This window comes from Melitaea cinxia, chromosome 8 (assembly GCF_905220565.1).
Source record: "Melitaea cinxia chromosome 8, ilMelCinx1.1, whole genome shotgun sequence".
NCBI classification, from domain to species: domain Eukaryota; kingdom Metazoa; phylum Arthropoda; class Insecta; order Lepidoptera; family Nymphalidae; genus Melitaea; species Melitaea cinxia.
This window is the reverse complement of record NC_059401.1, coordinates 14,209,785-14,233,690: the sequence shown is the minus strand read 5'-3', so window position 1 is coordinate 14,233,690 and position 23,906 is coordinate 14,209,785. Positions and strand designations below refer to the sequence as shown.

The window sequence follows — 23,906 nt, the reverse complement described above, 5'->3', positions numbered from 1 at the left end:
ATTAGCAGAGAAGTAGTACTTTAATGTTGTGATAGTATATTTACAAAATGTACATAGGTTTTAACAAACAATATAGAAAAATGCTATATTATAAGTCCTGTATGCTCTTAAAAAAACTCATTAGTTTCGAAAAGGTAGAAGTAATAGTATTTCTTAATTACTATTATTATTGGTTTAAAATTAACACAAAACAACCTTAACATACTTATTGTGATGTTTTTGAAAATCGACTGAGATTACAATCATCTGAATAGTAGCAACATTACTGTAATATTAATTAGGTAATAAAAAAAAAGTGAGAAAATAAGAATCGACATTGTCAAACCAACGTTTTCGATATATTGTGTAACTCTTGTTCCCCTTCGCTATTCAAGTTCATGTGATTTTGAATGTACCTCACGTACCATTCATTGATCGTACAAGTCTCTTTTATGAGTCAGTTTTCCCTAGTATGTAAAATGTACCTATGTTTGACCTCAGGAACGGATTTGGAGATCTGGCGATTCTTAAATAATAAAGAAAAGGAGACCCCTAATTCTTTTCAGAATAAAATAAACATTTTTGTCAAGTATTTCATTTTTTTTTTACTAATAATTACAAAAAAAAAAAAATTGTAACATTGTGGAAGAAAGTGCTTGCAGAAACAGAAAAGTTGCTGACTAGTTAGTAGTGGTAGTTATTTTTTAATACCTCCATCGTGAGGACCACTGTAATCTTGTGGTGGCCCCAGGGACGTCGCCCCGTATCCCTTGAATCCGTCCCTGCATTATGTATTGAAACAAAAGTAACTTATTATAATTTATCCGGGATATGTTTGCATGGTTTATATAGTTTTAGTTCAACACGTGTCTAGTTTAGATAACTCTCATCTTTTATTATTGTACTCAAAGAGAAAAATGTACCATAAACAAGAAAAGTTTTTATTGTAATAATATTATGTTGATATAAAATTAGCTTTTACAGAGTAAACAAACCTCAGATCAAAAGCTTTATAAGAGAGACCGCATTTGGGGTCCCACAGTTTGCATTACACACGTGACACGGCACATCAACGAAATGGCATTAAATGCTATAGAATAATTAATAATCTAATAACAGTTATAATAGCTTTTATTACTACAATGAAGTCTCTGTTAAAAATCGGCAAAAAACCCATACACATTAAATCTATATTTTAATAAGGATACCGCAATTTTCATGACCATTGTAGAATTGTAAACCAATTAGTGCTCTAAATATGCTTTAAAAATTTTGGGACTAATATATGTATATATTTTTAGGGTTCCGTACCTCAAAAGGAAAAAACGGAACCCTTATAGAATCACTTTGATGTCCGTCTGTCTGTGACCCTTTTACTCGTCAAGAACGCGTGGAGGTATTCAAGTCATTCATATCAAATAATTAAATCTACTGTCCCTTGGCGTTCCGAAAAAACCAAACTTCTATGCCAACGCAATCAAGAGAGAAAGCCGTTTAATCTGCAAATTTTCGACACTCAAGAATCAAAACCTACACGGTTACAACTCGTGAACTTAGAATCTTGAAATTTCGTACGAAGCAACGTCTTGTAGCACAGATAAAGAAAAAATTGCGAAAAGCATAAATTGTTAGTTACATCATTTAATAAAAATAATTTTAATAATTTTGTTTGTACGGAGCCCTCGGTGCGCGAGCCTGACTCACACTTGGCAGTTTTTTATTTTTTATTTAACACACTTGTTAATTATAAAAATACAAAAAATATTTGATCAATTGTCGTTTTAAGCGTTCTGTTTTGTTTTTTTGTTTTTTTTTTTGTTTGCAAGAGCCATGTATTTTTAGTTTTACAATAATCTGCTAACAATTTTGGTTGTATTAAATTATGTATCTTTCATGTATATGCCATATGTGCCAGCATGATACTCTATTGAAAATCTATTGTACAGTATTTTTCAAGCTTTAAACAGTTATAGTTTTTGTTGCCTATGTAATATCTTTTAAAATAAAATTTAATAATCATAAATAAGAAAGGAAAAAAAAATATAACGTGGCTTCCCGTTGAAAGAATAAGGCTTTTAATTATTTATAATAAAACATAAGTTATTTATATACAGACATATTACATCTTACAACATCATATAAGCGCCCTTAGGTTACGAGTGAAGAGAGCAAAAATATTTAACTACAACACTGCTATTAAGTAGGATCAGGCGTTCTCTCCGCCTGAATTATTTTATTAGCAAAGGTGCCTGATAGATTAACATAACATACAATTTTATTAACATACTAGCTGACCTGGCGACATTCTTACCGCCTTATTTTTTATTTCTTAAATATTACAAAATCAAACTAAAATAAAGCCTATCTTTCAAGTTGTAACAAACTGCCGGTGTGCAAATTTGATTAAAATCGGTTAGATTAGTTTAAGAATCCATCGCGGACAAACAACGTGACGCGCAATTTATATATTTTAAGATAATTATGTAATGTGTATGTAATATTATTTAGATAGTAATTAATAATAAATGTATATTTGACCTTATGTTTATATTCAATTAATTACACAGACGGCACATTTTTATTTTTAGATGTTTTACTAAAATATGCTGCAGAATAGTCATACAGTTCTTGGATTGAATAAAAAGCGCTTTTCTCAATATAAATAATCGTAAATTTTAAATTTATTTTAATACTATTCTAAATAGTATTAGACAAACGACTAACTTGCTTTATGTAGGAGATTTGGACTTCGAGAATTCAAAAAGTTCACTATATACACCATTATAGATCAAAACGTTACACAATCCTGCCTTAGACTTATTATCTGATTCAAACGAGTTAAACAACAATAATTAATTACAAATAAATACCATCACACGCTGTTAGTTCCCGTTGACCACTCGACACTATCTCCGCAGATCATGCAGTGACCGATATTTACGCTCGTGATAATATACGTCAATAATTTATCTTAATTTGTATAATTACCGCCTTTTATATAATTAAATTGTCTTGTATAGGAGTTATTTTGTCTCATTTCGTATCAAAAACATAAGGATATCGTTGCACGTCTACTTTTGAGCTTTGAGACCTTTTTTTTTCATATATGAAAAAATAATATTTATACGTTACGAAAGTGGATTTTTGGTATACGTATCAATTAATCGCATTGCTAATTATCTTTTTGTTTACAAATTATATTTTACTAAATGTCGCAATCAGGTATACAGAAATAGACATTTTTGTACAAACAATGTCAAGAAAGTTGGTAAATATATTCTTAGTTTTATTTCCATTGATTTTATTGTTATTATCGTGATTATCAAAAACGTTTTCATTCAATAATTGTGTTTAGGAACTTACGGCATAATACGACGTTGGTAGAAAATAATTGTGTTTGCTCGCAAACGAAAATAAAACCGACTTCAATTACATCGAAGAGTAATACAATGTAGATCGACGAAAAAATAGTCAAGTAACTACGCGTTATCAAAGATTACTCAAAAAGTAGTTATCAGATCTCGATAAAATTTATATGTGACCACATGATAAACATCAGCTTTCGATTAAATTAAAAGTTATCAAAATCGGTACACTCAGTAAAAACTTATTGCGGATTTTCGAGAGTTTTCCTCGAGTTCTCTGGGATCCCATTATCAGATCCTGGTTTCCTTATCATGTTACCAAACTAAAAATATCTTCTTTCCAACAAAAAAAGAATTATCAAAATCGGTACATCCAGTAGAAAGTTATGCGGTATAATACAACGTAGGTCGACGAAAAAAGCGTCAAGTAAAACGCATTATTAGATATAACTCGAAAAGTAGTTGTTAAATCTCAAATAAATTTAAATGGGACCAATTGATACACACCACCACCTTTCGATTACAAAAAATTGTTGAAATCGGTCCACCCGGTCAAAAGTTCTGATGTAACATACATAAAAAAATACAGTAGAATTGAGAACCTCCTCCTTTTTTGGAAGTCGGTTAAAAATACTCAAATAAAATGTGTTATTAAATATTACTCAAAAACTAGACATCAGATCTCGATCAAATATAAATGGAACCACAAAACAAGCATCAGGTTCCGATTAAAACAAGAATCATCAAAAATCGATATACCCAATGAAAAGTTATACAGTAATACAACGTAGGTCGACGAAAAAATAGTCAAGGAAATACCCATTATTAGATATATCTCGAAAGTACTTGTCAGACCACAATTAATTTTAAAGGTACCACATGACACGCACAACCTTTCTATTAAAAAAAAAAAATCATCGAAATCAAGTTATTTGTTCTAAATATTGTGTAGTCAGTTAGATACGTTTTTTTAGTATGATGCCATAAGCAAGCCATAAATTGCCATTAAAGTAAACGTGTATACTTAATTCATACAGTTAGAGGTAGTGGTTCTAAAATGTGCAAGATTTAATTAATGCATAATTAATAACACTTAAAGGCGACAATGACGTAAATTTAGACCAGGGGTTCCCAAACTTATTTTGTCTACTGCCCACTTTGAGAATAAATTATTTTATAGTGCCCCCCATTTTTCACCAACTTAAAAACCACTACAACTTAAAATTAAATTAATAATTGCAAGGTATATTAACGGAGATTAAACATTAATTCTAAACGTGACTTACTATATAACCCTCAAAATTTAACTTGAGACCTGAGCGCAGTAGGTAGTAGGTAGGTACAGCGGCGCTCAGCTATCAAGTTAATTCTTACGGGCTACACCTCCCAATGACAATGATTATTGAAACGCAACTTTATAGTATTTAGACAGAGTATCTTTTATTAAAAATAAAACAAACAATCGGTTATAATATAAAAACTAATGTGAAGGATGATTTAAATCGCCTCCCAAGCCTCTACACAACGTCAACATTTGTTTCTGGGTCTCTTACCACCCTTTATGCCTGCAGCGCCCACAATGGGGCGTTATCACCCACTTTGGGAAAGGCTGATTTAGACGATAGGATGAATAAAGTTTGTCAATTTAAAAACTATAATTATTTTAATCATTCCATAAATAGCATGATAACGCTTTGCATCATACAATTTGAATATATTATGAGCTATATATATATCTTCAAATAAAATATATGCGCGAAATTAAATTGATATGTTGGTCCCACACCGATAAGAAGATTCGCTAGGTAAATAAACCTGTTTAATACAGTATCGATAAAACTTTGAAAAACAGTATAAAATCAGTACTTTTCGTGTACAGTGAATTAAAAAAAGTCATTAACAATTTTAATTTTATTAGTAGACATCGCACGGAGCAAGTAAAATATTTTCTGTGGAAAAATAACAACGATAACAACAAACGTAAAAGATTGTAAGTAAAAAAAATAGAGAAAATCTATATTGATAAAACTGGAAATAGAACTATAAAAAATACAAACACAATTTGTTATAAATATGGATATTTAGTTATAACTAATCATAAACCAAATTGTTAAACAAAGGGTTGATTATACTTGAGTTTATATGTAGGTACCTAAGGCTAACGGACAGCATCTGACGCTCGTGTTTCTCTTGACCCTTTTATCTAATGACATTTCAACTTAAATGCTTTGAGTCAGATCAATTAAAAATATAATTAAGGGCACAAAAATAGTTGAACGCTACCTTTGTGTATACGATATATATTACTATATAATAATAAATTAGAAATTTTTCTTTTGCTCCGTTTTCTAGAAAATTATTCACTTAACATACTTGTATCTATGTATGTGTTGTATGTATGTGCTGTGTGGCTACGGCACTAAAGAATTTAGCCACCCCCTCTCTTCCCGTGGGTGTCGTAAGAGGCGACTAAGGGATAACAAGGTTCCACAACCACCTTGGAACTTAAGAAGCCGACCGATGGCGGGATAACCATCCAACTGCTGGCTTTGAAATACACAGGCCGAAGACGGGCAGCAGCGTCTTCGGTGCGACAAAGCCAGTACTGCGGTGACCAACCCGCCTGCCCAGCGTGGTGACTATGGGCAAAACACATGAGTTCACGTTATTTGTGGCGTAAACTTGTGGAGGCCTATGTCCAGCAGTGGACTGTATAGGCTGTAATGATGATACTTGTATCTATAGACAAAAAACGACATTATGTAAAATGTGTTATTCTGTTCAATCAAAATTTTAACAAAACTAAACTAAATCAGCCTGTAAGCTGGGCAAAGGCCTTCTCTTTATAAAGGAGAAATGTTGGATATCTGAATTATATAGTAGTTAGAATCCGAGTCTAAATCCACCATGACGCGGTTGCCTGACAATTTTCCTAGCGGGCTTATACAATAGCCGGACCAATAACCATACGTGGTCGCCGAGTTACGATCAGGAGACCCACAGTTACATACACCTAGAATAAATACAGACAACTGACTGAGCATGGTTCCAAGTCGTAACACCAGACCGTACACGTCAGACTATACTAAATATCCAAACTAAACCACGTTAATATTTCTGTGTTCTGTGATCCAAACCGAAGACAGCAAAAAAATTATGTGGTGTCATGGGACACCAGGTAGGAACGAAGTTGCTTCGGATAGTATAGAAGCAACACAATTTTTAAAAAAATGTTGAATTTTATATAAATTTTCTAGTTCTTGATTTTTTTTTTAATTTTGTTGATTTGTTTTTAATTAAGTACTTACATAAAAGTATTTAGGTAATTTAGTATTTTAGAAAATAACAAATACCGTAAAAAAAAATCAAACAAAATAATAATAATTATTATTATGTGGTGTCACGGGACATCAGCCGGCCTAGCATGCATACAACGAGATATCTCTTGACGAGAGAGAGAGATAATGTCTACATCGAGTATTTTCTCGATTACCCTAACATGCGCACTACGAGAGACAAAATTCTCTTCCGAAGACTTCGCCTTGTCGAGTAGAGAAACATTATCAACCATAATCACAACTGAATATCATTCTTATTTCTTATGTCGTAAAGTTGAATTTACAAGGTTATTGACCAATCGTGCCAAACCGGGATGAGCCAACGTTTGTATAATTTCAAACGAGTGACACATGTTTTATTTAACAATGTTCTCGGCCTTTTGGCTAAGATAAAAAGTGTATATCTAATTTAAAAAATCTAATATGGAAAATAAAACGGCGTAAGTAAATGAATTTAATTATATATGTAAAACAATATGCTCGTGTTGTGCTTTATATCTTGTCGCACATTAGATAATTGTAATTCTATCACGCATTGTTTTTTTTTTTTTTTTTTTTTTTTTTAACTTTTAAAATTTTTTGAATTTTTGAATTTTTTTTTTTGATTATTGATTTTACTTTTATTCTATTTAATTTTATTTTTACTTATTGATTTTTTTAATATAATTTTGTTTTGTTTTTTATTCTGAATGTTGTCTTGTCTTGTTGTACTAACCCAATATGGACTTATACTTTGGTCTGAAATAAAGTATTATTATTATTATTATTTAGAATAAGAAGAAATTACCGAAATTATATAATTATAATAGGGAAACGCCATGGTATACAAAAAATAGGCACCCGGTTTTATTTATTTTCTATTTATCGTCTTTCTCGTCGATAATATTGAAGACGAGAAGTTTCTCTTCCTAAAACGGCAAAATTCGACAAAATTACGATGTCATGTTAGCTTCCGTAGAGATAAATATCACAGATCACTAAAATTTAATGATTATCTCTTCTATTGACGTAACGAGAAGAGTATCACATGCACGCATGTTAGCTACTCTAGACATAGAGAGATAATACGAGAAAAGGGGTAGACAAAATTTTGTCGTGGCGTGCATGCTAGGCCTGGGTAGGAACGAAGTTCCTTCGGATTGTATAGAAGCAACACAATTTTAAAAAAATGTTAAATTTTACTATATATATTTTTTAGTTCTTGATTTATTTATTTTTTAATTTTGTTGATTGGTTTTTTTAATTAAGTACATAAGGGTATTAAGGAAATTTAGTATTTTAGAAAATACCAAATACCGTAAAATAAAATAAATCAAACAAAATAATAATAATAATAATTCAAACTATTAAGTGAAACACAAAACATGCCTTTATTTATTTTTGTCGACAGTATAAAATTACATAAATAATTTTTAAAAAAGTTTACTAGTAGTATTTTATTTATTTAATAAAAGTAGTATTTTAGTTTTACAAACGTCATATTATACAGTCGTGTGACTGATATTACGTCACTTCCGTTATATATTTTTCTTACGGTTTTAGTATCACATTTTTTCAGTCGGTCGCCCAGCCAAATGTCAATCCTGCCGTAAGGAACTTCGTTCCAACAATACCTGGGTCGAGAAAATGTAGATAATAAAACTACATTTCGGACGATATGTGGGAGAATTGAAAACAGCTAAGGAGTTTTTCGTTTCTAGTCAATCACTAGATCTTTTTTCTTTGTTCACTTGATTATATATTTTGTTACAGTGATGCTAATTTTACAAATGTAAATTAATTTTCAAGGTTCTGGAATAGTGATATCATATCATCAGTTATTGAGACTATGTAGTTTCCTTATAGTTACTTCAGCCTCATGACACGACAACCTTAACAAGACACAACAAACAGTAAAAAAAAATTAAAGTCAGAGATATTCGTCCAAAGCTTGGTATATGCATAAGTCGTGCAAGGATATTGTAACGTCATGCATGCTAGCAAAATCAAGCAAAACACTTTAAAACAAAACATAATAACAATAACAAATAATCTAATTGATTAATAAACATCGTGTTCTTGGCAGAATATTATTATCGCAGTCACGTTGTTTATCACGCAACCGCATATCAACGCTAGATGGCGGTTCATCTAGCAGCCTTTGTTATTATTATTTGTATGTACTTTGCTATTTTAATGTTATAATGAATATTTAGAAATCATTTACATTGTAAAGGATATATTTTAACATAAGTAATAAATGATATTTATTTTGTTAGTGTCATGCACTTTTAAATAGATGAGTAAAAGGAACTAAGCCAACTTTAAATCATATTGAACTGTCCTACTAACTAATATTTAATTAAATTGCGATTTCTTGAATGAATTGAACTGATGAGTAAATGAACTGATGATGAGATGTTTTACATTCAAATATTTGTGCATTTTCAAATACTATTTGTAAAACCTTTTTGATGTAATTCTTCTGTAAAATTGTTGTGATTTGAAACTCTGTGAGACAAAAAATGCGTAATGATAAAGAAACATAAATTTATGGGAGGGAATGTGATAAAATACATTACTGCTCAAAACGCGTTAGCAACGCTAGCGATCCTTGTTACGAGACCGTGAACATCGTCGACAGAATAAATCGCAACGTACTATAGGTACGACTTTTCATAAGTTTCACTGCTGCCGTGTGTGTGTGCTGACACAATGACTGTGTGACTGTGACACTGCTGCCGTGTGTGTGTGAGGCACACACACAATTTTTCGACTAGCTGTGCCCCGCGGTTTCACGCGATTTAATTTGAGGAATAACGTACCTACTAAAATATCATAAAGCCCATAGCCTTCCTCGGTAAACGGACAACTACACAAAAATAATTTTTGAATTCGAACTAGTAGTTCTTGAGATTAGCGCGTTCAAACAAACAAACAAGCTTTAGGGTATATTATTTTTCATTACTTTATACTCGTAAATGTTTAAAAAGAACAGCTAATAATTATAATTCAATACAATAATTGCATTATTTACCTACGGTCGTTGAATTATCTTTATTTTTAGTAATAAAGGAATGTTATTTAACATATTATTTACTGTTACTTATTCATTAACTCAAGGCTTTATTTATAAGACCTAGCGCACATTACAAGACGTTTGCAACTAGACGTCGCTTGCTGCGAAATTCATTAAATAATATGCGGGAAAAGCGGAATGCGTGAGCGGATTATGCGCTTATAAACAAGCGTGTGAATTACCCTATCGTAAGAGGCTTTTTTCCGGCGCGGGGATTCCACCAGAAGGCATTCAGACTCCTACAGAATAAAAACCGCCAAGTGTGTTCCGACGATGCACCTATGTGGCGGAGTCGCGGGGACGCTGTAGCATGCTTCCGCAAAACCTACCGGCGGCGGCGCGACGCTTGCCCTTGCGGGCCCACCGTGGTGCAGATCAACTCTATTATTTGGCAAAGATCTTCTGTAAAGTTGAGGTAGATAAATACCCCAGTCGTTCTGCTCTGGATTTTAAAAAAAGAATACTTCCTGCAGTGCTCGATTTCAATAAGAGTTAAAAAATCCAGAGCAAAAGAGGAAGATATCTTCTCCATTAAGTTAAATAGGGAATAGAATAATTATACTAACCAAACTAAATTCTTTTCTACCTAAAATGTGCTAGAAAATGCCGTACAATGTGTGCGGTCCTTATTTAAACCATTCAAAGACAAACACGCGAACTTAGATGTAATTTAAAACAGTAATTGCAGTAGTGACTATAGACCAATACATATTTTTACCATAAAATATAGAATTTATTAATTGATATTTATTTACCGCATGCATAATAGGTAGCTACTTTTGAAACAAAAACCATTTAATAATAATAAAAAATGTCTACGCTGTCTAAAACTTCTAGTTATGCCACGCAGTTTCATTTAAAATAGAAGTGTGAGTAAAAAAAATAACTAAAATAACAGTAGAAGATAGTAGATATGTTTCTTATTGTAAATTATAGCCACGCTTATGCGCTCACGAAAGGTATCATGCAGAACGAGCTTATCAAACTGGTTCGTATATTTAGAAAAAGTCAAATTTAAAAATGGGCAGGAATATTTCTTCATACGGAACATAATATTATTCCTACAGAACTCCCCATTTGAAAGAATACAGTTAGAAGTCGTACACCCTATCCTGTATATGCATTGCTGTGATGAGAATAACATTTCATTTAATTAAGAAGTGAATGAAATTGTTTTTTGGAAATTTAATTTGAATCATTCTAATTAAAAGTATTTATGGGCACTTTTTGATTAGCACCCTGTTATCAATGTATTTTCCTATTCATAAAGATGTGTAGACTTTAGAGTTTGATTATGTAGATACGTGATGAGCGTAATGATTTTAAAACACGTTAAAAATATATCTTATTTCAATATCATAGTTGAGTAATACGATAATAAGTAAGTTTTTTACACTTTTACCAATGTTATTTTAATTCCTTTTTATATTTTTCACTTTTTAATTTTAACACTTCGAACTTCAAGAATTTCAAAATTTCTTCCTTGTTTGGTGTACATTTCTCTTCTAGAAAAATTATAAATGTGGATATTTTTTAAAGATCCGCTAAAGTAGGTCATTAGTAGTTTTTGTACAAACAAGTATACAGTCCACATGATGATTAGCCCTTATCATAGCCTATGAACGCCTGCAACACCAGATTATTCCAAATAGCACGTTGCCGACTTTCGTCTTAACCCGCTATCAACACAGCACACTCAGAATTTCTGGTTACCTTATTCACCACAAAAAAAAAATACTACATGAGAACACCTATGTTTGGCTGTAACCTGTAAGGTTTAGATCCTTCTCCAGTCAGGCTTCTCCTTTGAGCAGTATATTTCCGGCTGTGTCACACCTCAATTAACAAATTTTGCAATAAGGCAATATACTCATATTTATAATCAGTAGCACTTAATAACTTTTGATCTTCTATCTCCAGCTCATTATCAGACCACCCTGTTTCTATAGGACCATTAAGATAGTCTGGAGTTTCAACATAAAAAAGACATTACGCATATGATCGAACAACCTTGAAAAAGACGACAATCATACAAACATTATTTATGAATGTACGGAAGGAAGGCAAGAAATTAATAAAAACTATTTTAAGGCACAATTATTTTGACAATTATAAGATAAAAGTTCATAGCACACTTTTTTTTTCATTTTATAAAATATAGGTAGGTAAGTTATAATTAGCTCATAAAAAAAACAAAAGCTATAAACTACATTGATACCTATAAAAACAAAAATTTGCTATCTAAAATAAATACAATAATACTTTTAACACAGAGTAGGTAAATATATAAAAAATAGCATTTCCTTTTGTACTGAAACCTGCAGAAATTTTCCTATTGTGCTTATCTATGACTAATCGGCGACCTAAGAGAGGGGGAACTAGTGTTCCATTCATAGCGTGTTAGCACGTCACGTGCCAGGTGCGTGCGCACCATGCACACAACACGATACAAACACATGCAAACAAGCACAACTAGCAACACAAGGAACCGCGTGAAAATTAAATTATTAAAGGGAATGCGTAATGTAGTTACATAAACATGGTACCTATGACCGTACTGCAAATAGGTCGCTTTAGGTAAATAAAATTGATAAGCAATAAGGGGCAGATTGCATGAATTTGTAGGACTAAAACTTCTGGGAGCCAATTTTATATTTAAATCGTGTTTTTTTTTTAAATTTAAAAATTTTGATCCACGGGCTCAAAATGCCTGTGCCTTTTGTTAATCATGTAGGTATGCATTATAATAATACCACAGGCGATTTTTCTTTATTACTACAATATTTAAGTCGTTAGTTCATAGAAGCTTACAGTGAAATAATATTTTTCTCAAGCAGTATTGTGTATCTGTGGTGAGTTACGTAGCCCGAGCTACTGAGAAGTTTCGGGTCTAGGGTCGGCAAAGTGCTTGTGATGCTTCTGGTGTCGAAGGCGGCTGCCCTTTGTGCCTTATGATACTTTGTTAAAGTCTATTTTGACATGTAGTAGGTATTTCTGTTTTTGGTGTACAATAAAGTGTATTATTATTATTAATACCATGTTATTTTTAGGCCACATAAAAGTATGTGGCCTATATGCAGTAGATGAAGTACACTTTTGTCTTAGGTTTTTTTTTTTATTGGAATAGTGTGGCAAACAAGCGTACGGCTCACCTGATGGTAAGCGATTACCGTAACTTATAGACGCCTGCAAGATCAGAAGCATACAAGCGCATTGCCGAACCTATCCCCAATCCCTCGCCCCCCCACCGAGAGCTCTGGTCACCTTACTCACCAACAGGAACACAATACTGCTTAAAAAAAGTATTATTTAACTGTGGTTTTTTGTAAGGTAGAGGTACTACCCCAGTCGGGCTGCTCCATATTTTGAGCAAGAAATTTCCTGCTGTGTCCTAGCTCAGATAAATTATTATTATTTATCTTTATAAGTATTATTTATATTAATGTTTATCGAAACAAAACTATTTAGCATTCTGCTGTTACCTATAGGTAACACAAGCATTAAGTTGTTTACTTTAGGAACAGATGAAGGTGTGTGTATGTTGTATAAAAAAAAAAAGTTGAATTTCAAGAAAATGCTTCCTGTCTTTTTAAAAAGAGAAAGGGATTATACTTGTCTAATATGCAGGGGTAAGGAATTCTAAGATCGAGATACTTGAACAATTTTTGTAATCATTTGGCAATCTTGATACAAACGTACAAACTTATATTTTCATTTTGAATATATGAGAATCAATAAGATTCCTGTTTTATATCTTACTAGCTGTCCTTTTTTTTGGTCGTACCAACTCAAAAACCTTTTTGGGGACATGATCAAATGCATAGTTCACGATTCTATGAAGGACGTACAGACAAACATTCATTTATATACATATATATATATATATATATATATATATATATTCTTCTCAATATCTTTCTTTATACCAAAATTCATTTTAAAATTAGTTCTGCGACATAAAAAACAATTTGTTACTACCAAATGTGCATTAGAAATATATTATCAATTTTTAATGTTTTTATGTTTCACTGTTTTGGTGATAACGGCTTACTCATAAAAGATAGATATATGCTGTCGCGGACTTTTTTGTAGGTCTAATTAAGATAAACATGTCTCTTACACATTATTGTATACGTGTAAACTCTACAGTTTTCAGAATAGCTCGCAGATGGCAGATTTTTAAACGGTTTTATTTAGCTCACCCCGTTTGTTTTATTTTTTATTATTCTTGGGTCAAATTTAGTAATTCAAATTTCACCCTCTTCCTGTCAACCGATTAATTTGAAATTTTGTATACACTTTGGATTTTGGTGACAATACAATTATGTTTATTCATTATCATTATAAATTCAAGATGGCCGCCGCTACAAAATGGCGGATAATTTATGTTTTATTAATCCCATCAATATGGGTATCAAATGAAAGGGCTCAACAAGCAGAATACAATATACTATAAAAAATTGAAATCCAAGATGGCGGCCGCTACAAAATGGCGGATAACGTAGGTTTTATCAATCCCATCAATATGGGTATCAAATGAAAGGGCTCAACAAGCAGAATACAATATACTATAAAAAATTGAAATACAAGATGGCGGCCGCTACAAAATGGCGGATAACGTAGGTTTTATCGATCCCATCAATATGGGTATCAAATGAAAGTGCTCAACCAGTATAATCAATGTACTATATAAAATTAAAATCCAAGATGGCGGCCTCTACAAAATGGCGGATAACTTAGGTTGTATCAATCCCATCAACATGGGTATCAAATGAAAGGTCTCAACAAGTAGAATACAATTTACGATGCAAAATTGAAATCTAAGCTGGCCGCCGCTACCAATTGTCTGATAACAATTTTTTATCAATCCCACCAATATGGGTATCAAATAAAAGGGCTTGACAAGAAGAATACAGTGCACTATACAACCTCAATATTTAAGATGGGCCTTGCAATAATGAAGCACTAAATGAATTAAACAGAATGCGAAATAAAAACTAAAAACTAGAAAATAAAAATAGGTAAAAAAACTTTTTAAGTTAAACGGTTTTATGTTAAACATACATTGCAATGTTTAAGATAAATGTACTAAAAACCAAAAACTAATAAAATAGATACAGTCGTGGGAATTATAAACATATGCATAGACTAGACTAAAATAAAACCGTGGGGCACGTCAATTGTCTACAAATTATCGACTTAATGTGCGATAGAAGAATCGTTTAATTCGTCGTTAAAATAGGCAGTTGGCCCGCAGACGGTGAGGAAATTAGTTACTATTTTCTTGCTCATGGAAATTCCAATAGTTATACACTCCATGTAAATAAAAGAGATGTTTCAACTAGTTTATCGTTGGACATTCACACTGCTGGCTGGCGAGGAATCGTTTCACTGCTCGTAGTTTGTCTTTAATCGACAAAACATATGATAAAAGTACTACTCGCTCACCACTATGAAACCCTAAAACTCGCTTATAATTGAGCTTGCTAGCTTGTTTCCACATTCTAGCCCTACTTATCACACGTCCATCGTTGTCGGTTGAACAACTGCCTAATTATAGTGTAACATTACAAAACAAACATTTTAATCAACGATTGTAGACAATTGACGTGCCCCACGGTTTTATTTTAGTCTAGTCTATGTATATGTTTATAATTCCCACGACTGTATCTATTTTATTATTTTTTGGTTTTTAGTACATTTATCTTAAACATTGCAATGTATGTTTAACATAAAACCGTTTAACTTTAAAAGTTTTTTTACCTATTTTTATTTCCGACTTTCTTGACAATTATATAAGTATCACTAATATTAATCATTTTTTGCTGAGCCTATTGCTTTGTAAAAAGATTTGGTCTTTTTTGATCAATTATTATTTTCTCCACACTGTCTAGTAGCGAATCTTTTGTCAGTGGAGTGTCTTTCAGATAACGCTAATATCCACATTTCCAAAATATATTCGGCTAGTCCTTAGATTAAGACCCGTCGAATTAATTTTGTAAAGAATTTATGCCGATAAATGGTCAAATTTCGAAGTTAGATAGGTTAGGGTTATTTTTTTTTTGTAACGAAATTATGTCGATAAACAGTAAAATTTTGAGCTTAGCTAGGGTTTATTATTTTTTTTTTATTCGATAGGTCTTTATCTAAAGACTTCCCATATCTTCTTCTCCTTTATTTAAAACTGTACTCGGCCCCATACCCGCAACACGCAACCCATTGTTGTTTTTCCCGAAATTTTATCATGGAGCGTAATCCTAGGTACTCCGAAACGTTTCGCAGCCACTGCAATCTTTTCTCCATTTTTTACAGCTTCTACGGCTTTTTCTAACTGGTCGGGAGTATATTTTTTTCTCGGAGCCACCTGTAAGAACCAATCATCGACACATATTATTCCCCAATGATCGACACTTGTCGATTACTGGTCTCTCGACTTATATTAGTTTACTTCAAATATCTACCAAATAAGCAAAGTAAGAAGAACTATATTCGCTTGGCAAATGAAAAATGTTTCAAAAAATTAATATCGTCACGTGTCGATTATTGGAAAAGTCAGTTTGTGAAAATCAGTGATCGATCGACACCAACATTTTACTAATATTAAAATAGCCTTAATCTTTCGTTATAACCAAAATCGATCCTATAGTTCTTATAATAACCCGTGAAAAACAAAAAATTCAAATAAGTTACGATACATTACGGAATAGAGGATGAATAAAAGTTTGTATGGAAATATGTAAGGTTTATGTGAATGTTTTATAAGTTTGCAACTAGAGACAAAATATAGCTCATTAAAGCCTAATTCTACCCAGGCACTATTCCACGTGGACGAAGTCGCGGGCACAGCTAGTTATATTTATAAACAACCTATAACATACACACAGTCGTCCGTTCCTAAGGTAAGCAAATTAATGCTAGTGTTACAGTAATTCCGGGATATAATTATGCACAATTTTATTCTTTTACTCATAGGTTCTAAACTCCTACCATACAAATAATATACACTTGATTTTAATATGTGCACTAACTATGGTCGTTTATTCAATAAAATATGTATTGCTTTTGTCGAATGGTCAATAAATAAACCGTGTATTTTAATTTGAAAATGAAACTGCATACCGGGATATAGGTAACTACACCTCAAACGCGGTATACATATGCCCTAGACTTAATTTCCTAGAAGGGATATATGCCCTTTGCATTTATTATCTAGGTATTTCGTTATTAAAGATGTGTTACATATCTAGTTAGAACAAAAAAAAAACATTACAAATAGGTACAACTTAAAAGAGATCAATCATCTTTAGTACAAAATTATAATAATACGTCGGCTTATTGCAAGAAGTCATTATGTGACAAATTCATTATTCTGAGATAAACGGGATTTTAGTTTGATTTAATTAGTGGTTATGTTGATTGGCCCCTATTATCCTAAAGATAATTAAGGTGACTAAAAATTTAATGTTTTCGAGTAGCCTAATATGTATTTTAATAAAAACAAGTAAAAATACCTAATCCTACAAAGTTATTTATTTTTTAAAAACTCAAAATAAAAGTTAATGACTTCTGACTACTGTAAGTCTGTTCGGTATGTGAATTAATTATTTCTTAAATTGCAATAAAATAACGAAAATCTAATCACTTGTTATCAATTATTTATAACAGAAAGTAATTAAATGCAACTAATGAACTTTATCGAACCTAATTCTAAGCTATTTATGCTACACTTGTTTCGATAAAGTTAATTACATGGTAAAAATGAGTTCTGTATTATAATGTATCTTGTTATTTTAATAATTATCTATTTAATAAAAATAACTTGTACAGCTTAGTGATTTTTTCGTAAATGCCTGATTTCCAAAGTTGCAGTTATGGATTTAATGGTAAAGCCGTAACGCCTAAAAATTGACTAGATAGAAATTAGTGAGTTTTTGCCTTTTGTAGAATGTGCCAAAAGAAGTCCACTATAGATAAAAACGTATTTAGTGATTTTTTGCAGTTAATGAGTTCTTGCAATAAGCCGACGAATATAAGAAACTCCAAAACTAGTCATTGGATAAAAGAATTACTTAATTAAACACAAGCAATAAAAACATTTCAAGTAAAACATTACAGAGATTAACATAATCATTGGATGATATTACCTACTTTCATACTTAACAAAACATGAAACTCATTAAACATTTAAATGAAAACCCTAAAGTTTTTCAGTTGCCTACATTTGTTGCAATATAACGTATGTATGTGTCCCTGAAGACAGTTTTGATACCAAGTGAAAACAGATGGAAATAGATGGAAAGTAAATTTATATAAATGAAAATGAAAAAAAAAATACGTTGTAGATTAATTGTAATTGCTGGTTGGTTTGAAAAAAAACTAGTAGTATGACTGAGACCTTTACTGCCAATAGTTTCTAGTCTAATAGATCAGTGTGGACCGGACAAGATATTAAGATGTTGGATAGATTTTTGTCAGGATAGTCGAGCGGTATTTAGTTTTTGCTCACAGATATGTAAGATTGCAAGTTGTATCGCATGTCAGCATGGCCGTGTCGGCACCTGTGCTGTCGTACGCAATTAGCAAGGAATTTATAAACAACTGATGCACCGATAACGCCACCTCGCACATCGTTCGATACTTACCTACCTTCACTTCATCCTATATTAACTCGAGTCAATCTGGCTCTATAAAACGACGGGAGCAACCACGCCTAAGGCAGTCTAGGCCATAGATAACTAGGCTAGGTAGTCTAGGCTCTGGCTTAGCACGACGCACTTGTTGTATTCTGCTAGTAGCTTAACTTGGACGCTTTGAATAGTTAATTTGTGGAAACGAATTAATTGTTAATATTATATTCCGATCTATAGTTGTTGACTAATCTTGTGCTACCTTACATTGTAATCAACCAGTGTGACGACTATCCTAGATACATAAATATGTTTGTTATCAAACAAAAAATAACAACTTCAATTTATATCGACAAGTAATAAAATGAAAACATCATCAACGTAGGTATTCGAAACGGTAGTTAATTTTATAGGTACAGATTATTACGGATAAATCAAAAGGTATTTGTCAGTCCTCACTTAAATTTAAATGGGACCATGCAACAAACACCAGCCTACGAATACAAGAAAAACACCAAAGTCGAGAGAGTTGCTAAAAACTTAAAAAATACTGTTGAATTGAGAACCTCCCCCTTAGAAGTCGGTTATAAACATTTTTCGAAGTCTTATTTCTAATATTAGAGCGTAGCGCGAGGACATCATGGCTATCGTTATTCTAGGGTATCTAACATCTAAGACCCATATCAGCCCAAAGGCCTACTCTATTTATTGTGCCCTGGACGTAAGAGAGGCAAATCAACTTAGACCATTCCGCCGTCGTCGGCCCTGACGTGGAAAATTCCCTCTCCCGATTCCTCTCAGCTATTTCTTTCAAGGTCATGGTTGTTTCACAGAAGAATATTACAGCCTCCCATGTCGAATCTCTGTAGAGCATCGCCGACACGACTACTCGCAAAAATGTCGAAAAATTTGGGTTAATTTCAGGAACTAGCTTAATGCTACTCTAGCGAGTACTGCGCATTATCCTGACCCCAGTCAAAGTGATGTCAAATAGCCGTCACTTCAAGAGCGACCTTACAAAGGTAGTCACTAAAACAACAGTGATCGGTCATTACCAGTGTAAACCGAAATATAACTCGTCGCTTGTTGAGACAACTTGTCCAGACTTCGAAGGCCAACAAGAGTAGTGAATTAGTCTCCTTTGTGGAGATGACGTCACTTAAAATGACTACTCGATGAGACGACTCCATTTCAGAGACAAATTCATAAGAACTATCCATTAATGAATGAATAATTAGTAATATGCCTCCATTGGTGCAGCGTGGTGTATTAAGCTCTGGTGCTAGTCTTCTACATGTAAAGAGGCCTATGCCCACCAGTGGGATATCACCGGCTGAATCGTGATGTAGTAGTTAATTTATAGTAATTAACAATACCTACTAGTAGCGTTAGACCTAAATTTTTTATTATTCACCGTGCACCGTAAACAATTTATTTTTATTTTGTACATACAGTAAGAATACTAATTTCATTAAATATTTTTAACGTATAATTATAATTATGTAACAGTTTACAATTTACATAATATGTATATATTATGACAGTGGCCTGCGCCATTTTGTATTATTAGCGTTATCGTCTACACGCGTGCTTCTTAATTTATTCGAGATTGTTTATTTTCATTTGGTATTAATATCTTTAAACAAAAGAATTAGAACATGAACTGTAATTAAAATAGATAAAAACTAAAGTTATTCAATTTAACGATTGTACAAACAAGTTACTTATGAAACACAATACAATTTAAGCAAATAAATGTAAATCAATATATCTATACCTATGTTGTGTTTTTCGCCACCGTACCTCGGATAACACGTTAAGCCGTCGGTCCCGGTTTTTATCATGTACACCTGATAGTGATCGTTACTCATAGTAGGGAATATATCCGCCAAACCGCATTGGAGAAAGGGGATGGTGGATTAGGTTCTGATCCTTCTCCTACATGGGGAAAGAGCCCATGCCCAGCAGTGGGGTATAACAGGCTGAAGCGATATCAACATACAAAACTATTGCTTAGACTGTGAACGATATAATTATAATAAACACATTAAATATAGGTTGATCCTATTTAATAATAATTGTGTTTGCTTGCAAACGAAAAAAAAACCGACTTCAATTACATCGACGAGTAATACAACGTAGATCGACGAAAAAATAGTCAAGTAACTACGCGTTATCAAAGATTACTCAAAAAGTAGTTATCAGATCTCAATAAAATGAATATGTGACCACATGACAAACATCAGCTTTCGATTAAATTAAAAATTATTAAAATCGGTACACACAGTAAAAAGTTATTGCGGATTTTCAAGAGTTTCCCTCGATTTCTCTAGGATCCCATCATCAGATCCTGGTTTCCTTATCATGGTACTAAACTAGGGATATCTTCTTTCCAACAAAAAAAGAATTATCAAAATCGGTACATCCAGTAGAAAGTTATGGGGTATAATACAACGTAGGTCGACGAAAAAAGCGTCAAGTAAAAACGCATTATTCGATATAACTCGAAAAGTAGTTGTTAGATCTCAAATAAATTTAAATGGGACCAATTGACACACCATCTTTCGATTAAAAAAAAATTGTTGAAATCGGTCCACACGGTCAAAAGTTCTGGTGTAACATACATTAAAAAAAAACAGTCGAATTGAGAACCTCCTCCTTTTTTGGAAGTCGGTTAAAAAGAAATCTATACGTTTTTGTAGCTTTAAAAAAGTATAGGTACATGACTTGGAAAATGTGAAAATTTGGAAGAGCAGACAAATAATTAAAAATGTTACTAAATCTTTCTTTTAAGTACCGATAACGCAGGTAAAACCAGGAAAAACTACGTATATCATTCAGTAATTTGTATAAATAGTTGTTATGGGTACAACAAAAAGTCTAAAAGGTATAGTTAGAATTCCAGGTATTATTTTAATAAGCAATTGTATACTTAATTGTTTTTTAATATTTCATGTCACAATTTATGGAATAAAACTTTTTAATTGTTATGTTTGTTCGCTCTGCTATTTTGCTAAAATTATAAGAAAATACAGTCATTATAGTCTGAGTAATGTGCTTATTGTGGAATAGTTATAACAAAATTATAATTTATTATTATGAAAATAGTGTGTGAAAAAAACTAAATTCAATGTACCTATATTCAAAAACCTACTGTTATACAAAACAAGTGAGTAAAGAAAATGCTAAATAATTTCTTACGTATGCGTCGATACTTATTTGAACTCAGAAAATAACTACGAGAAAACCGAGAAACGATGCACCCCTTGAAGCGTCATTTTTTTTATGATAACCCCTACGCTACGATTCTACAGACCTCCGACATTCTCAGACGCAAGCGAGAACTTCACCCTTTTAGGTCGCATTAAAGTCTATAAAAGCAACTGCCGCACACAAAAGAAACAGTTCGCATTCGATCTCCGGCGATGATGTTTATCATTTACGCGGTCCATATAATATCATATTAGCCACATAACGTCTTGCGATGACACGAAGCAGATCTGATAAATTGATCTAGCCAAACTTTTTAAATATCCCTCCATATCACGCGCACGCGTTGTTACTTTTGTTGTGATTGGTCGTGAAACAAACTGAATTAAGCAACATGAGTGTGACGCGAAATAGTGTCAGTCGATCTGCGTGCAATAGCAAGGCGAGCATGATTGTCGTTTCGAATAGATTGCCATTTGTTTTAAAAAGAAATGAAACAACCGGTGAACTGGAAAGAAAGTCCAGGTAAGTTTATGTTTTCTGTTAATCGAAACCGAAAGCGAAAGGTTTGATATCACAATAATAAAATAATCGAAGCTCTCACTGATGTGAAAACAAAATGTTCCTGAATTTTCTGCACAAAATGTTAAGGAGCCTCCTGCGACCCACTACTATTGAAATTGAATAAAATACCAGACCGGTTTGTGTGCCTTTGTTCATCTTCTTTTCAAATGATCAGTTAAAAAATTAAACTCGAGTACAAAAAAAAATATTACAGCTTTTTTAACACAAGAAATTTGAATGTTTATAAACAAAAATCTATGGAGCTGTCTGTGGAATCTATGGGAAATGGGAATATTGTAATAATAATAATAACAATGTCAATATCATAAAAATGGTGTAGTAAATCTCAAAGCCGGTCGAATGCCGGGAACATTCGGGAACCTTAGCGAAGTGAAGTGGGAGTAAAACAATGAAAATACATAATTATACAAACATAAACAATGTAAACAATTCAGATATTTAAAAAAATATAGGAAATCAATTAAGCCGGGTGGAAAAAAATAGAAAAGATTCACGGAATCACGTGATGAATTGAAATGTGTCGTTTAATAAACAAACCTTGACCTTGAATCAAGATGACGCACCTACACACCATCATACCCCGGTATATTTTCATGAAACTGCAATACCGGTAGTAGCTAACCAAAGCTTTCCAACAATAGTTACCGACTGGTGATTCTTGAGTAAACTGACGCTAAGTTATGTAAATAATAAAATCACATAATTATGACTTCGATCATATATTATTTAACAAACTATCCTTTAATTTTATAAGAGACGCCTCTCAGTATATAAAGTTTTTTTGGATTTTTATAAGATATCTTAGTTCAAAATATTGTCAAACAAGTGATAGAGAGTAGGCATGTAAATAAATATTCAGTCACCTACGCAGTACGCTTCGCTTAAAGAAATGTCAGGAAAAAAATCAATATGTTCTTAGATACCGTGAAGCAGCACCTACAGTAACGCAACTATTTTTGGCAGTAATAAGATTATGCAGTAAACAACTGTTTTTACACTGCGAACTTTCAAACTCGCGGAAAAAAATTTTTACACCAAAAATGATTTAGTTAGTCACACTTTTTTGGAGTGGGTATATTTTTGTATTTTTTTATTTAAGAGACATTTTATTTTATTTTTTGATGTTTTATAAATTTTTATTAAATGCAAAAATAATGCAGCATGAAATCAGTAAAACGTAAATTGAAATTAACTACCTAGTAGCTGCCCAGTGGTCGAAATTCGACTATAATTAATTAAAATTATAAGTTTCAAAAAAATTTTTTTAACGGAATAACAATAGTTTATTAAAAATTATACATATTTACAATTCACAACTTAGCAACTAAATATTTACAGATAGTTTTGGTATAAATCATGTCCGTGTGGAATTGTGCCAAGAATGCTGGCAGCATTTCCCCGTTGAATCGCTATGCCGATTCTATGCACCAGCCCTCTTGTCACCAGTGGAGGCAATAATATTTGTTTCAATATTTGTTCTGTTGTCAGACTTATACTTCTATAATAATACACAAAAGAGTATAAATGCATGTGTGCGTCAAATACATGGTAGTGTGTATTTTTTTTTTTTAATATTGCTTTAATATGTTTATCATGCATACACTAATTATTATTTTTTTAACTTTAATGTCATACTTAATGCACAATAAATTAAATGTATTTATGTGTAAAAGATTACAATTCAAAAAGTAAAAATTATAATATATACTTATTTTAATTTTAAAATTATTAAATAAACTGTTTT

The 23,906-nt window shown here is 32.2% G+C and overlaps 1 protein-coding gene across 1 annotated transcript in view; it reads left to right on the top strand.

Annotated features, from left to right (window-relative positions):
- Positions 1-21,776: 21,776 nt before the first annotated feature.
- Positions 21,777-23,906, top strand: part of LOC123655880 (alpha,alpha-trehalose-phosphate synthase [UDP-forming]) — a 34,437-nt gene continuing 32,307 nt past the window's right edge. Inside the window, exon 1 of the mRNA XM_045591626.1 lies at positions 21,777-22,102. Coding sequence (XP_045447582.1) covers positions 21,972-22,102 — 131 coding nt within the window. The 5' untranslated portion in view covers positions 21,777-21,971. The remainder of the gene's footprint in view (positions 22,103-23,906) is intronic.